The sequence below is a fragment of the Vicia villosa genome, linkage group LG2 (genome assembly GCF_029867415.1).
Source record: "Vicia villosa cultivar HV-30 ecotype Madison, WI linkage group LG2, Vvil1.0, whole genome shotgun sequence".
Taxonomy (NCBI): domain Eukaryota; kingdom Viridiplantae; phylum Streptophyta; class Magnoliopsida; order Fabales; family Fabaceae; genus Vicia; species Vicia villosa.
This window is the reverse complement of record NC_081181.1, coordinates 69,086,327-69,100,802: the sequence shown is the minus strand read 5'-3', so window position 1 is coordinate 69,100,802 and position 14,476 is coordinate 69,086,327. Positions and strand designations below refer to the sequence as shown.

Genomic DNA, 14,476 nt, shown 5'->3' with positions numbered 1-14,476 from the left:
AATTTGTGCAAACAGTAACACTTCTCTACATATTTAAAGATATATTAGTTATCCATAAATTAACTGATTTTTGTTCATGCTCTTGGCTTTGAACATGTTCATAAGTAAAATTTTGTGATTGATAACGATGACGATTCGTTATAGCAAATGTTGAATGTGCTAAATACATTATTTCCGTTTAGGACAAAACCAAAGACACTTTGGTCTGACCCAACAAGAGATATGTCTAAAAGCCTAAGTTAAGTACTGATGTATACATTTAATGGTCTCCGAGAAGCAATCTTCAAAGATCTACGTCAAATAATGAGGCAAGAAAACTAAAGATTGTATCGTTTTGTTAACATAGAAGAAGATGGTCCGGAGAGGTAATTTCTTTAAAGTAGTTATCTACAAATAAGAACATAATATTGTGAAAACTAACATATATCTCTCCATTGAGGACAATTGGTTAGAGTTATTAGAAGAAACAAAACCATCATATTATACTTAAAGGATCCCTTGATATTGTCTAATCTTATTGTTGTCTAGTATAAAAGGTTTTAGGACCTTAACCTTGTAATTTTTTATAAATTTCTAACAAATACGTCACATCAAGGAACACATTATTCTAATATAATATGACTCACTTTTAATCTTCATTGACTTAGAACTTATAGTGTTTTCAGGAATTTCTCCCTTTGTCAGACTAGAGCAAGACATTGGGACAATCAATATAATCGTCATTAAATCTTGGTCACCTTCACTTGTGAATTAGATAATTCTTTCTTGGATCACAACTGATTTGTTTTTAAATAGATGGAGGTATTCATTATAAAATTTAAAAAGAAATTTGTCTCATGTTGATCATATTAATGTATAAATTTTGAGTAAGAATGAACGTCACGTATTAAACAACTATGTTGATAAGAACATTTATTGTTTTTTAATTATCAAAATTTATAAAAATGTATTAAATTATAATTCAATTAAAGAATTCGTGAAAAACAACTAATAAAAAATAATATTAATGGTTTTGAACATGAATGAATTGAATGTGAGCTATTTTATGCCAAACTTCACCCGTGTTCTCTTTACATCGCTTCCCTAACTCACTGCAATTGCAAATTTTCAAAGTTTCCAGACTAGTAAGGTGTTGAATACTCATGGGAAGACATGTCAGTTTTGGACAATTACAAATCTTCAAACTGTGAAGCAAGCTTAGGTTTCCTAACCAGTCAGGAAGGGATGCCAGGTTTGGAAGACCACCCAATATCAAAGATTGAAGGGTAGTCATATGTTGTAATGCTTCATGCAGACCTTCTATTTCTGGGCAACTTTGAATTATCAATTCCTCCAGACAAGTGAGGTATTGAAAACTTTCTGATAGCTTGAACTTTTCGCACTTTGTAATATTCAATTTGTTAAGAGAGTGCAATCCATGTAATAATTCACCTGGCAATGACTTGAGATTCTCACAACCAATGATATTTATCTCTTGGATAGAATTATTATTACTGATTTCAGCTGGGAGTTGGTCAAGCTTAGAAAGGCCATCAATGTGAAAAATCTTTAGAGAAGTGAGGTCTCTTAGCATCCCATCTGAAAAGAATCTTAGCTCTTCATTATTTCTGAAACAAAGGATTTCAAGAGTATGATGTTTATGAATTGAACTTAGTACATGTTGGCTGCATTTCCCTGTTACATACAAATTAATGAGAGATGGAAGGCAAGGCAATTCCAATATTACTGGACATTCGGTAATTTGAAGTGTTGAAAGGTACGGAAACATGTTTTCTCTGTCCTCCCTTGATAAACTTACCAGGTTTGACATCTTCTCTAGCATCAAAAATTCTAGTTTTGTGAAACCTCCTACAACTCCACCATAGGATGATTCTTCATATAGGTATTTTACATGACTCATGTTAGATACTGTTAGATTCTTTAGAGAAGGAAGTTTCCCCAAGTCTGGAAGGTGTAAACAACTTTTGCAATTCACAAGACGTAGATTGGTTAAAATATTTAGAGAGGAACTAGACATCCATTGTGGGAAATAGGCACCTGTATATCCTCTCACTACCAGCCTTTGAAGTTGTTGTGTTTGAGGTTGAAGCACTTCAAGAATCTCCTCGACATTTTCTTGTATTTGAGAATCTTCATTTCTCTCCCATGACAATTCCAGATTACTCAGGTGCTTTCTCAACATATTAGCATCTTTGGCATTCACCATACTTTTAACTCTCTCCAAGTGTGTAACACAAAGGGTTCCTTTAAGGTTCATTTGTCCAAGTTCCGCCAAAAGAAACCCTTTTTTCTTGCCAACTACATACATGGTTAAAGTTTTTAGGGAAGCCAATTTCTTTACATGCGGAGGTAAGCTAGATAGTGAGTAACAGCCCTCTAAAGATAGATGTTGTAGAGCTTTCAACTCTACCAACCTATAAGGCAACCTTTGGAGGCGGATACAATAATCTAACTTTAAAATCTGCAAATTCCGTAACTTGCATAAGGATTCTGGAAGAGTTTTGAATTTTCCCCAAGAAAGATTCAAGTACCTTACATGTTTCAAACGAAAAATCCAAGATGGCAATTCTTTCATACTTTGAAAATCTAGTACTCGTAAAGAATAACATGTTAGTACAAGAGGTGGTAAATAGTTGTATTGAGAAATTAAAAGAGTCTTCAATGATATAGTCTCGTGTAACTGTATTGAACTGACTAACTCCGATGATTTCCAACTATAAATCGAGAGGTGGTGGATTCTTTTAGATAGGCTTTGTTCCGTAACGCAACAACTAACGTCTTCTGCAATAGATTGAGCAAGATCATGAACAAGGTCGTGCATTTTAAAATTTTCAATTTCACCAACATCATCTCTCTCTATATCTTGAAAAAATGATCTCCAATATAACTCATTCCACACCTCATTCCCGATATCTTCTGCTTCCAGCATTGCATTGGATGAAATGAACCCATTAGCCATCCAAAGATCAATCAAAAACTTCTTGTTTATTATTTCATCTTTGGGAAACAGTGCGCACAAGGCAAAACAAGGTCTCAATTTTACTGGCAAATTCAAGTAGCTTAATCTTAAGGCAGACATGACATGATCTTCACCTTGTAAATTCCATAGCTTGCTTTCCTTTACATCGAGCCACTCTATTTTCTCTCTTTTGAATCGCAAGAAACTTCCTAATGCCATTGCCGCAAGAGGCACTCCCCCACACTTCTTTACTATCTCCTTTCCTATGACCACAAGTTCTTCCCTCTCTTCCTCATTTGGTCCAAAGGCTCTTTGTTTCAATAACTGCCAACAATCGGTGTCTGATAGCGTAGATAAATCATGAGGGGATATTGTTCCCATGATTGCTGCAACCTTTAGAAGACGAGTGGTGACCAAAATTGATGTGCCTTTTCCCCCACATGCCAATACAGATTTCAACCGCTGCCAATTTTCTTGTTCATCATCCCATACATCATCCAACACTAGCAAATACCTTTTTCCTTTTAGAAAATCTAGAAGTTTTCTTTGTAATGGCTCTAGATCTAGCTCTGCACAAGCATGGCCAGTTGCTGATTCAATGATGGCTTTTGTCATTCTCTTCAAACTAAAATCTTCAGAAACACATACCCAGATTCTCAGCTCAAAATGACTGACTACCTTCTCATGATTGAATATAAGTTGGGCAAGTGTTGTTTTTCCAAGTCCACCAAGACCAACTATTGGATAAACACATAAATCCTCGACACTAGAAGCATCACCGACCAAAAAGTCTATAATTCTATCCTTATCTTCATCTCTTCCATAGACTTGAGGTTGAGTAATGATTGAAGTTGTTTGGCGCCAGTCAAGGACTCCGCTTCTCTTCTCTCTAACAATCTCAGTCAAATGAAATTTGGTCCTTTCTTCAGCAATTCCATCTAATCTCTCTCTTATGCTCTTCATTTTCTTAGCAATTTTGTAACGGAAAGCGACATGCATTGGATGAAAAGAGAATAAGAAAGAGCTTTGTACCTTGTTTGACAGTCCTTTAGACTCCATCTCCAGCACTTGAGTGGCACACTCGTCCAAGATGTCGTCGAGGACGTAAGCAGCATCTTTGAGCTTAAGCAGCCAATCCTTGATTGCTCTGTCAGTGAATTGTTTCTCCTCAGCATCTTCAAGAGTAGCCTTGATTGTTGTCAGCAAGCTGGAAAGACTATTAAAGTCTTGATCAAAACCAAGAAATAAGCCAATCTCCTTCTGAACGAGTGATTTCAAATTGTGAAGCACAAGTTCAAGCACAGCCTCAGCCATCTTTCAAATTTCTAGCTCAAAAGAATTTAAACGCAAGAAAAAGCTTGTTTGTTTTTGGTTGAGAAATGAAGATGTATTAAGAAGGAGTGAGTGAATGAGTGGTAAGAGATGTTTTGGAGTAGACTTTGTCAAGTCAACATTCCACCCAATATTATTAATGTGACTTTACAAAAGTTGTTTGATTGAAATTTCAGAGAAACAAACAGCGAGAAGAAAATGATGTGTAAAAAAAGAGAAACAAGGCTGAAACTTCAATCAATACCGACATTATTGAGTAGGATTAAGTGTCTGTTTCCAATTGGCCTCTATGACAGGGCTACTTCCAATTTTATGGTTTCTATTGGTCATTCCAAAACAAGGGGCATAATTGGCATTAAAATTGGAAAGCAATGTTTAATATTTGATTATTTATGTTAAATTGATTATATTAATTATAACAATGCTTTGCAACTTCATTTATTTAAAAAAAAAAAAAAATCAGAAAACGGTTGTATATTGATGATTTATTTTTTTAAAAAAATCATGTATCTTCATCACTTTTTAACAAAAAAATCAACCGTATCAACCCAAAAAAAAAAGTTGTATCTTGCCAAATTTTTACTACTTGTCGATCAAACATTTGGTATGTTTTATAATTTTAAAATTATAGTTTCATCAATTGATCTATGTAATAAATATATTTTAGTAAGTTATGAATAACTACTTCTTTACATATTTCAAACATTTTCCGGAGAATGTTCTCTCTCTATTTTTACTAGCAAAAAGTATTAAAAATGAAATGCGAATGATATTTCTTTTTTAATTTTGGGCAGTGCAGCATCTAGAAAGCCTTTAAGTGAGATGAATGACAAACAAATGTACATTCTGCACTCTGCTATTCATTCCATATATTTAAAGAATGGTAATCCAAAATTATATTACCTCCGCTCCTATTTATAAGAAAATATTTTCTTTTTAGATACATTGAATAAATAATGTATCTAGATAGTATGTTGTTCAGATATATTATTTATTCAATGTATCTAAAGAGAGAATATTTTCTTATAAATGGGACCAGAGGGAGTATTATACTATAAGAATTTACTATTGGTTTTGGTTGAAGGATACTACTACTTGTGTTGGCTCTTTCATTAGACCAAAAAAAAAAACACTACTATAAGATAACAGAAAAGAAGGTGGAGTGCTGGTGTTAATCTATCATGAGGTAGCAGTTAAAACATGGAATCTAGTTTCATCATTTCATCCCTGTCTATGAAACGTTCAAGCAGCTCCTTCTCTTGCAAAACCAAACAATCATTGGCCTTGCTAAGCCATTCATACCCATTTTTTGCTATATAAATCATACACTGCATTCCTTATTGGAGTTGGAATCACCCACAACCTGTTCTGTTAAGAGTCCCACATTGGACAATATATAGTATGAATATGTCCTTATAAGTGAGGGCAATCCTCACCATACTAGCCGGTTTTGTAGGGATGAGTTAGGTCCAACCACATTTCTTAATATGGTATCAGAGTCTGGTTTAAGATCCGGTGGGCCATAACATGTTCAGGCCATATATTGTCCGATGTGAGACTCTTAACAAGCTCAAAGCAGAGTGTTGCCTCTTCATCAAATGATTATATTGTTAGTGTCCCTTTTCTCGAGATCCAGATTGCAGCGTGTGATCACTGAATTTCAATTTTGTCTCACTCTCGCTTATTTTTCCATTGTCAAGCTTTTTGAAGATATACAATGACATTAAACTCACACGAGAACCAGAATTAATTAGCGCCTTCTTAAACGTTTTGTCATTGATAGTGCAAGGTATTGCCACCGCTCCAGAGTCTTTCTTCTTGATTGGGATCCTCCTTTCTGGCGAGACTCTACCACACTTCCCAGTTACATTTCAGGCTCACTTCCCACAAGTCTCTTTTTAGAAATCACCTCTTTCATAAATTTTTTGTACAAAGGCATATTCTCAAGTGCTTCAAAGAAAGGTAAATTGATCTCTAGCTTTTTGAATAGTCACTATGCCAAACAAGACCTTAGACAACGCTTTTTTTTGGCTTTAGACAGCGCTTTAAAGCGCTATCTATTCCCGCGCTGTTGTAGGTAACGACAACGTTTTTTTAAAATAAAAGCGCTACTAAAGGCACCATTAAGCCAGCGCTTTTAGTTTCAAAGCGCTGCTAAAGGCCCCCTATGCCAGCGCTTTTATTTTAAAAGCGCTGCTAAAGTCCCCCTATGCCAGCGCTTTTATTTTGTAAAGCCCCCCCTATGCCAGTGCTTTTAGTTTGAAAGCGCTCCTAAAGGCCACCTATGCCAGCGCTTTTAGTTTGAAAGCGCTGCTAAAGACCACCCTATGCCAGCGCTTTTCTATACCCCAAAATTTAAAAATAGCCTCTTTAGGCAGCGCTTTTAGTGTAAAGCGCTGTCTAAACTATACAATTTTTTTTAATAAATTACTTAAAATAGTGCTTACATTTTATGTGTACATGTTTTTAACCATAATTTGCACTAGTTTTTAACCATAATTTACACAAGATTATATGCACCAAATTTCACAAATTAGCTTCAGTCCAATTAAAAACAATGCCAAAAGATATACCATATACATTTTCACCAATGTGCTTATATATACTATTACTCTTGTACATATATACTTTTACAAAAAAACAACCAAAAGATATGCCACATTTTGTTTGCACCATTATATACCATTACAAAATCTATTCATCTCTATCTTCTACATCTGCACATGTAACCTGAAACAACACCAAAAAATCGCAATTCATACCATAATACAAACAAAATATAATTTACCACATGACAAACAACAACAAAATTGCAACACTTGAATATACTCAAAATTCTCATCATTTAAAGTAAGGTTACAGTATACCTTATATAACTTTCAACTCAATTATGAATTTGCACCAATCATCCTTAAGTTCATCCAACTGAGAACTTGAGTAATAAGCATGCTTGAATTCAGCAATGTACTACATAATAATATAACATAGTATGTTTAAATTAAAACTATTTAATTACATGAGAAATATATGTGTTGAATATTAAAATAACTCCTAAGTTAGAAATCCGTACCTTGGATGGAATCTCTATTCAATCCATAAGAAGAATTTCTTTCATGAACCTCAACATGTAAAAACCGCAATCTACTTCATTACGCTGCCCATGACACTACACATGAAAAGAAAATATGGATAAGACCTAAGTTTTATCAAGTATCATCAATATTAATATAATCAAAATTGTGATCATTAATTAATATACATCCACTATAATTCATGTAATGTTGTTGGATTTACTCTTTGGTACTTGATTACCTCTTTGTGCTCGGAAAACTTGTATAACGCTAATAAAACATAAACGCATATTTAGAACAATTGACATAAATAAATATACACACAAATATTTAGAACAATCTCACTTACGTATCAACCATCTTCTTCATAGCTTCGTATGTACTTGGACCATTGTGTAAGGAATCCAGATAATATACAACTTCTGTGATAGGATTAATCGCGACCAACAACCAATGTCCACTGTATGATTAAACAAACGTGAGATGAAAACTTTCTACACAATGTCAAAATATGAAAAATTATAATAGATGAATTTAGAATGAAAATCTAACCCATTGCCGGTATTAAGCGGTAAAAAGAACAATTTTTCTGAATCTATGCCAGCCATAAAGCGCTCGAGTACATACGAGATGACTTCATCTGATTTATGTATGATTAACCCTAAGTTGGTCTTCATGGGAGATAAGAAAGCGAATCTTTGTTCCAATCCACTCGGACGCATCAATTTTTCATACAAAAACCTTAAATAGAATACCTCATTAACATTTTAAATGAGTAAATGAATTTTTCAATTAATTAAACAAAGTAGGTTGTGTATACCTTATGTATGTATTAATAACACCGAGGCCTAACTGCTCATGTTGAAAAACTTGATCAAAATCCTCAATACCAATTACTTCGTCATATTGAAAACCAAAAATATCTTCCTCCATATGTATAGAACGAGTGTTTCCTTTCGGAATATCAAACATTTCTATAAATGTCACAAGGCACAACATAAACTTATTGGAAGTAGGTTTTTTCTTATCCGCAATCTTCTTAGCAACAACCTTTTTTTGTGTGCTAATTTCAGACTTCTTACCCCTACTGACATCTTCAACCTGTTTAGCATGAAACTAAAGATCATATAATTAGTTAGGTGAAGTATAACATCACAAATTAACATTTTCCATGCATATATATCATATAATTATGATGTACCTCTTTTATTGATGCAACTGAATCGATTTGTTGCGAAATCCTCTTGTCTTTTGCTTTGGATTTTGTTGGAGTCTAATTAACATAACCATGTAAAAATAAATGCACGTAAAACATGCCTAAAAACTTTGAATACTCAAAGGTTCATATATATGGTTTTAAGCATACCTCATCATCTACACTAAGCATACTTCATCACCAATTATGGTTTCTTGCTTCTTCTCCAAAATCAGGATAATCATCATCAATTTTCGACCACTGTGGTGAATCTGCCGGATGTCGATACTTTCCATCAATAATTCTTTCATCTGCATGCCAAGTCAAGTGTCTTGCATCGGTTTCACTCCGAAACATGCGCCTAAATCTCGGAATTATATGAAAATACTATAAGACTTTTGCTGGAGACAAATTTTTCTTATATCGAGATTTCCCGCATTTAGGGCACTCATTTAACGATGCATATTCGTTATGAAACAAAACACAATCGTTTGGACAAGCATGTATCTTTTCATAGCTCATGCCAATAGAGCATAACATTCTTTGGCCTCATATGTTCGATTAGGAAGAACATTATCCTCCGGAAGCATATCTCTCATAAGGACTAATAACTCTGTGAAACTTTTACCCGACCATCCATTGCATGCCTTTAAGTTGTACAACTTTAATACCGCAAACAGTCTTGTGAATTTAGTGCAACCTTTATACAACGGTTTCTCTGCATCGCTTACCAACCTCTCAAACATTTTGGGAAAATCCTTAAGATCTTCTTCAAGTGCTTCTTCAATCTCTTCGACTCGATCACAATCGTATGTATCTGTGTCATTATCGTTTGGAGCATAGTTCGTCGTATTACTTTTCTCCCCTGGTTCAACATTCTCGTTAATTTTCTCACCATGATATATCTAACACTTACAACTTCGATCAATCCCATGCATCAGTAAATGCGATTTCAATCCATCTGCGCCAACCCGACCCGCATAACAACAACCCAAACAAGGACATTTCATTCGACTGGAGTCTTCGACGTGTTCAACAACAAACTTAACGAATTCCAATATCCCATTCTCGTACTCTTTTGACAATTGATCGACAATCATCCATTTTTTATCCATGGAATTACTACTTGAAGGTGTTTTAAATTGGCGGTATTTTGTGATAAAACATTCCTGGTGCATGTATGTGGAATTATGCAGGATCGTATGTGTATGGATGTCATGCTTGATGTCTTGACATTGGAATCTGACCGAAGTAGCTGTCATCTTTTAGTTGTGAGGTTTCCTTTTTTGTCTCAGGTCTCTTTAGGAAACTATAGATTGTGTGATGTTTGTTTTGTGCTAAAATCAATTGAATCACAACGTATGTGAGCATCCTATTGATGTGGAAATTAGGTTTACATGGGTAACCCTAATTTATTTATGAAAGGCCCATGGCCCAAGTCCTTCTGCCAGCTGACTATATATATCGACTGCAAATCCTACTTTAAGCCGCATAGTTTTGAGCACGAAAGATTATTAAACTCTCTGTGTTTCCACCATGTGTGTTTCTTGTGATCCAAACAATTATCATGTTGATAATTGTTATGGAGTAGTTTATTCGTGACTGTGTATTGTGAAGAACTGTTGTTAAGCAACTGTCTCTTGTGATCCACGCTATTATCTTTGATGATTGCGTTGGAATTAATATGTGTTTTTGTTGTGTCACTCTAAGCTTTTAAGCACGAGTGTGTGTCTCTTGATTGAAGCTTTTAAGCAGATCAAGGTGTGTTTTTGAAGTGTGTATTGTATCTGTAATTGTTTATTGTGTATGTGTAATCACTGCAGTGATTGAGGGGGAGTGGAATGGAGATATTACATATCTAGGTAGAACCTATGTAGAAGGGTCATTGGGTAGTGATTAAGTGATAAGTTGTAAACGAGGGAGTTTAGCTTTGAATTGATACTACTGATAGTGGACTTCATCCCTGGCTTGGTAGCCCCCAGAGTAGGTTGCTTGAACTGAACTGGGTAAACAATCATGTGTGTTCTTTAATGTTTTATGCTGTTTGTTATAATTGTCCGTGCTGCGTAATTGTGGATGTCATAACATCCAGTTTGACATCGAGCGTTTGTTACTAGAATTTTCACTACTAATTAAGGTAAACAAAAACACTATAATTATTCACGCAACTATTTCAAAAGAACATAAATAAACGAGTCGGTAATGTTGAATTTGAACTTGACTTACCAAAGAAAGAAGAGGGGTTATTGGTGCCGACGACGGATGCTGCTGCTTTGATGTTAGTAAACAATCAGTATTATCAATATATTAGTACTCACATAATACATGAACATGACTTCAAAAATTCAAGTTCATGACTTCAAAATTTTATACCACGGAGAAGAGTGATAACAAATAATATATCCCTATGTAGCTAAAAAAAAAGGGGAACCTAGAGCTACAGAAGTCTTGCCTATCAAATGAAGAGTTGAATCCGCTGTGCTATTATCTTGCATTTTCTAGTGGTTGATTCCACCAATTGCACTAAAGATTTTTAGTTACAATTGTTGTGCAAAGACTCTGTACTCATGTATCAAAAAGTAATAATCAGCTGGTTCTTTCTTAATAAACATAAGGATATATCTCTAAGCTCTAAAATCCAAAAGATTTTACTCTACACTCCAACAATCATCCCTTCACTCTTACAAGTCTAACACTATACCTTTGTGCCTACATTTACTTTACTTAACCAATTAGCATAGTTAAGCATTCATTTCAGGGAACCAAAAGCTATGGAAACGAGATGAAACTTGAAACACCGTGGGGCCTAAACTAGCATAAAGTTAGAACTCCACTGAAAATAAAAAGGTTCATTGGTGCGCCACTAACTGCAATATGGGGGAGCCAGTTGTGCACATTAATGCATACACGACAGTTATCTGTATTAATTGAAACAACTTTTGTACATTTCAATGAAGGTTGACCAAAACAATTATATAGAGATTCAAACAACACTTTTTAGTTTCTACATAAAGCATGCACAAAATATATGTACTTGAAAAGAATTCTTAGCATGGTAAATAACAGCATCATGCAAATACGTCTCCAAGGTTAATCATGTAGGTTAATACTTATAAATTACATTCCCGATATAACATTATTTAAACATTATTTAGCATACTATAAACATTATTTTTAGGAAAGAATAGATAATCCCAACAATTCATTACATAAGATAAATAAACAAACACCAGATAGAAGTACAATGATTGCATTATTTTCTTATATGACCATAATAAGTAAAATGTCAGTTTGATTTATTTAGTTATTTGTTATGTTATACAATGTGGAATGATTTCATCTCTTCTCTCACTTGTGTGCTTGAATTAATTGAAAGATAAAGGAGAAATAATTAAATTTTTTGAACGTTTAAGGAATGACTATGTGTCATTACTTTTCACTTTGTGAAAAAAGTAGTTATGTTCATGTTTGGTATTGTAACACGGTGGGAGAACTGACTTTTTAAAAAGGTGCGGATAGCAAGAGTCGCCACCGACTTTTATTTTATCCAATAAGAAAGACTAAAAGAACAGAAAAAGACCTTTTAAAAGATTTTGAGTTCGGGGGTAAGTTATACAAAGGGAAGGTACAAGCACCCTTTGTATCCATGGTTATCCATGGGCTCTTAATTGCTTAGCTCACTTTGTTTTAAAAAATGTTTGGAAAAGTGTCGTGTGTGAATAGGAAAAAGACAAGGACTTTAGCTTGTAAATAAGCGTAGCCTCATTTTGAATAGATTTGAAAATAAGTGGGAAAAAGAGATTTGATTTTGAATTTGAAAAGAGTAAGCAATCAGGAGCACCTACCCTAAGTTAAAAAATTTGGTCTTTTAGCTTTTCAGTTTGAAAGGGCTATCCATACCATAAAGAGGGTAGGAAGTCCTTGCATTGGATATTGAAGGGTCATCGAGAATTATCGTTCTCCATAAAACTGTACCTACCATGTAGAGGTAAGTAGTCTTTAGGGAAGGATATAATAGTCATTAATCTTTTTAGGCATCATGCGAGGATACCTTAGCAATTGGGACAATCATCATGTTTTACCGAGGCAACATCGAGGGACTAGATCTCATAATGATTTCAATGATTAAGGCAACCTTTTCTTTAGGTATCCTCGGAATCGAGGGACTTGACTATTTTGAAATTCATATAAAGGTAACAGGCAACAAGGCAACAAGAAGGGTTACCCTAAAGGTGTGTGTGCCACAATCAAGTGATTCAGTTCAGATATTTTATCTTGTAAAATTAGTGATTCTATGTTCAATTCAGGGTTGCACTCCCTAGGATTACTAACCACAACAGTTATAATAAATAGTTAAAAATCCTACGCTATTACAATATACACTTGTTAATGCGGGAAAATAAAGGCAGAAAAATAAACCTAATTACTATTACAATAAAACCCTGAAGGGTAACGAAAAATAAAAGGCAGAAAGAAAGGTAGAAAACTTTTTGTACATGGCTTTGGGCAGATACAATGAAATAGATCAAAAATTAAAATTGTTACAACCTTGGAGCAGATACAAAAATTATGAATAGTTTGGCAAATAATAGAAAGGCAAGGCCAAAGGGCAAACCCCAAACGGGGCAAAATTAACCATGGTTAATAGAAAGGAAACAAGTTAAAAACCTAAACCTTAAGGGTTTGTAAAAAACCTAATGGTATTAAATTAATTATTATAGTTAAAAACCTAATGAAAAAACTAAGGGAAAACCTAAAGGGAAGGCCTAAGCCTACAGTTTCTCACATTACTGATAGTCACATGGTTTTGATTAAAAAGGCTAAAATTAAGTTTTAATTACTAATCTTGAATCAAGACCTAATTTTAATTATTTAACCTAAAAATTAGTTTACTAATTAATTAACCTAAACCTAATTAATTAAATTAATTCTAATTATATTAATCCTAATTAATTAATCGTTATTAAAAAATAAAAGTTTGATTTTATTTCTTATTTTTAAAGAGAAAAAAAAGAAAAGAGAATCACTTTTGAAAAGAGTTTTTAAAAAGAAAGGAAGGAATAAAAAACAATTGAAATACATAAAATATAAAATTATAAAAATCTGGTGTTTGGATGGGAAAGTGGCCAACAAAGTGTTTAGCCAAAACAGGGTTAATGGTTAATTAAAAAATGGAGTGAAAAACAAGTGTCATGAATGAGAGATAAGATTTACACCCGCTCCTCTTTGGCCAAAGGAAGTACCTGCAAAAATATGATAATAATAAGAATAACAATAACAATAAAAATAATAATAGTAATAATAATAACCTGATTTGGCCAAATACCAAAAGGTTTTTGGCCAAATACAAATAACCTTGATTTGGCCAAATACCAAAAGATTTTTGGCCAAACACGAATAACCTTGATTTGGCCAAAAGCCAAAAGACTTTTGGCCAAAAAACACTTGGGATACCCCTTGAGGTCAAGGGATAAAGCTTCCTCCACTTTGTCAATCCATATAAAACCTGTTTATAAACTGCATTGTTACGGTTAAGAAAACAAATGGAAAAATAAAAAAGTCGTAAAAAATAAAATCAAAAAAATATAAAACCTGATTATAAATAATCAAATAAAATAAGAATACGAAGCTACAAATTTTTTGAGATTTTTCGGAAAATATGAAAATAGAAATTAAATCGAATAAAATAGAAAAACGAGGAATTTGCGATTTAGAGTGACGGAAGATTATTCGTGACGATCAGAAACGATGGTAAAGGGTTTTTTGTGGATGGGTGAAAAATTATGAGATTTGTTGATTGTTAGTGTATGGGAATGAAGAATTTGGTAGAGGTGAATGGTTGGTGATTAAGGGTTGTTAGTTATTTATAAGAAAACATTAGGTTAAAAGGAAAATGGGCTTGGACCTCACTAAGAATTT

General features: G+C 33.8%; 1 protein-coding gene across 1 annotated transcript; it reads right to left on the bottom strand.

Moving 5' to 3' along the window:
• Positions 1-289: 289 nt before the first annotated feature.
• LOC131651237 (putative disease resistance protein RGA3) lies at positions 290-4,502 on the bottom strand. Its single transcript, XM_058920907.1, has one exon. The coding sequence runs from the start codon at positions 4,271-4,273 to the stop codon at positions 1,004-1,006; it is 3,270 nt and encodes a 1,089-aa protein (XP_058776890.1). The 5' UTR covers positions 4,274-4,502; the 3' UTR covers positions 290-1,003.
• Between the last annotated feature and the right edge of the window lie 9,974 nt (positions 4,503-14,476).

Bases quoted from the DNA above. Each gene is read 5' to 3' on its own strand.
- LOC131651237 (XM_058920907.1), bottom strand. From the start codon at position 4,273: ATGGCTGAGGCTGTGCTTGAACTTGTGCTTCACAATTTGAAATCACTC.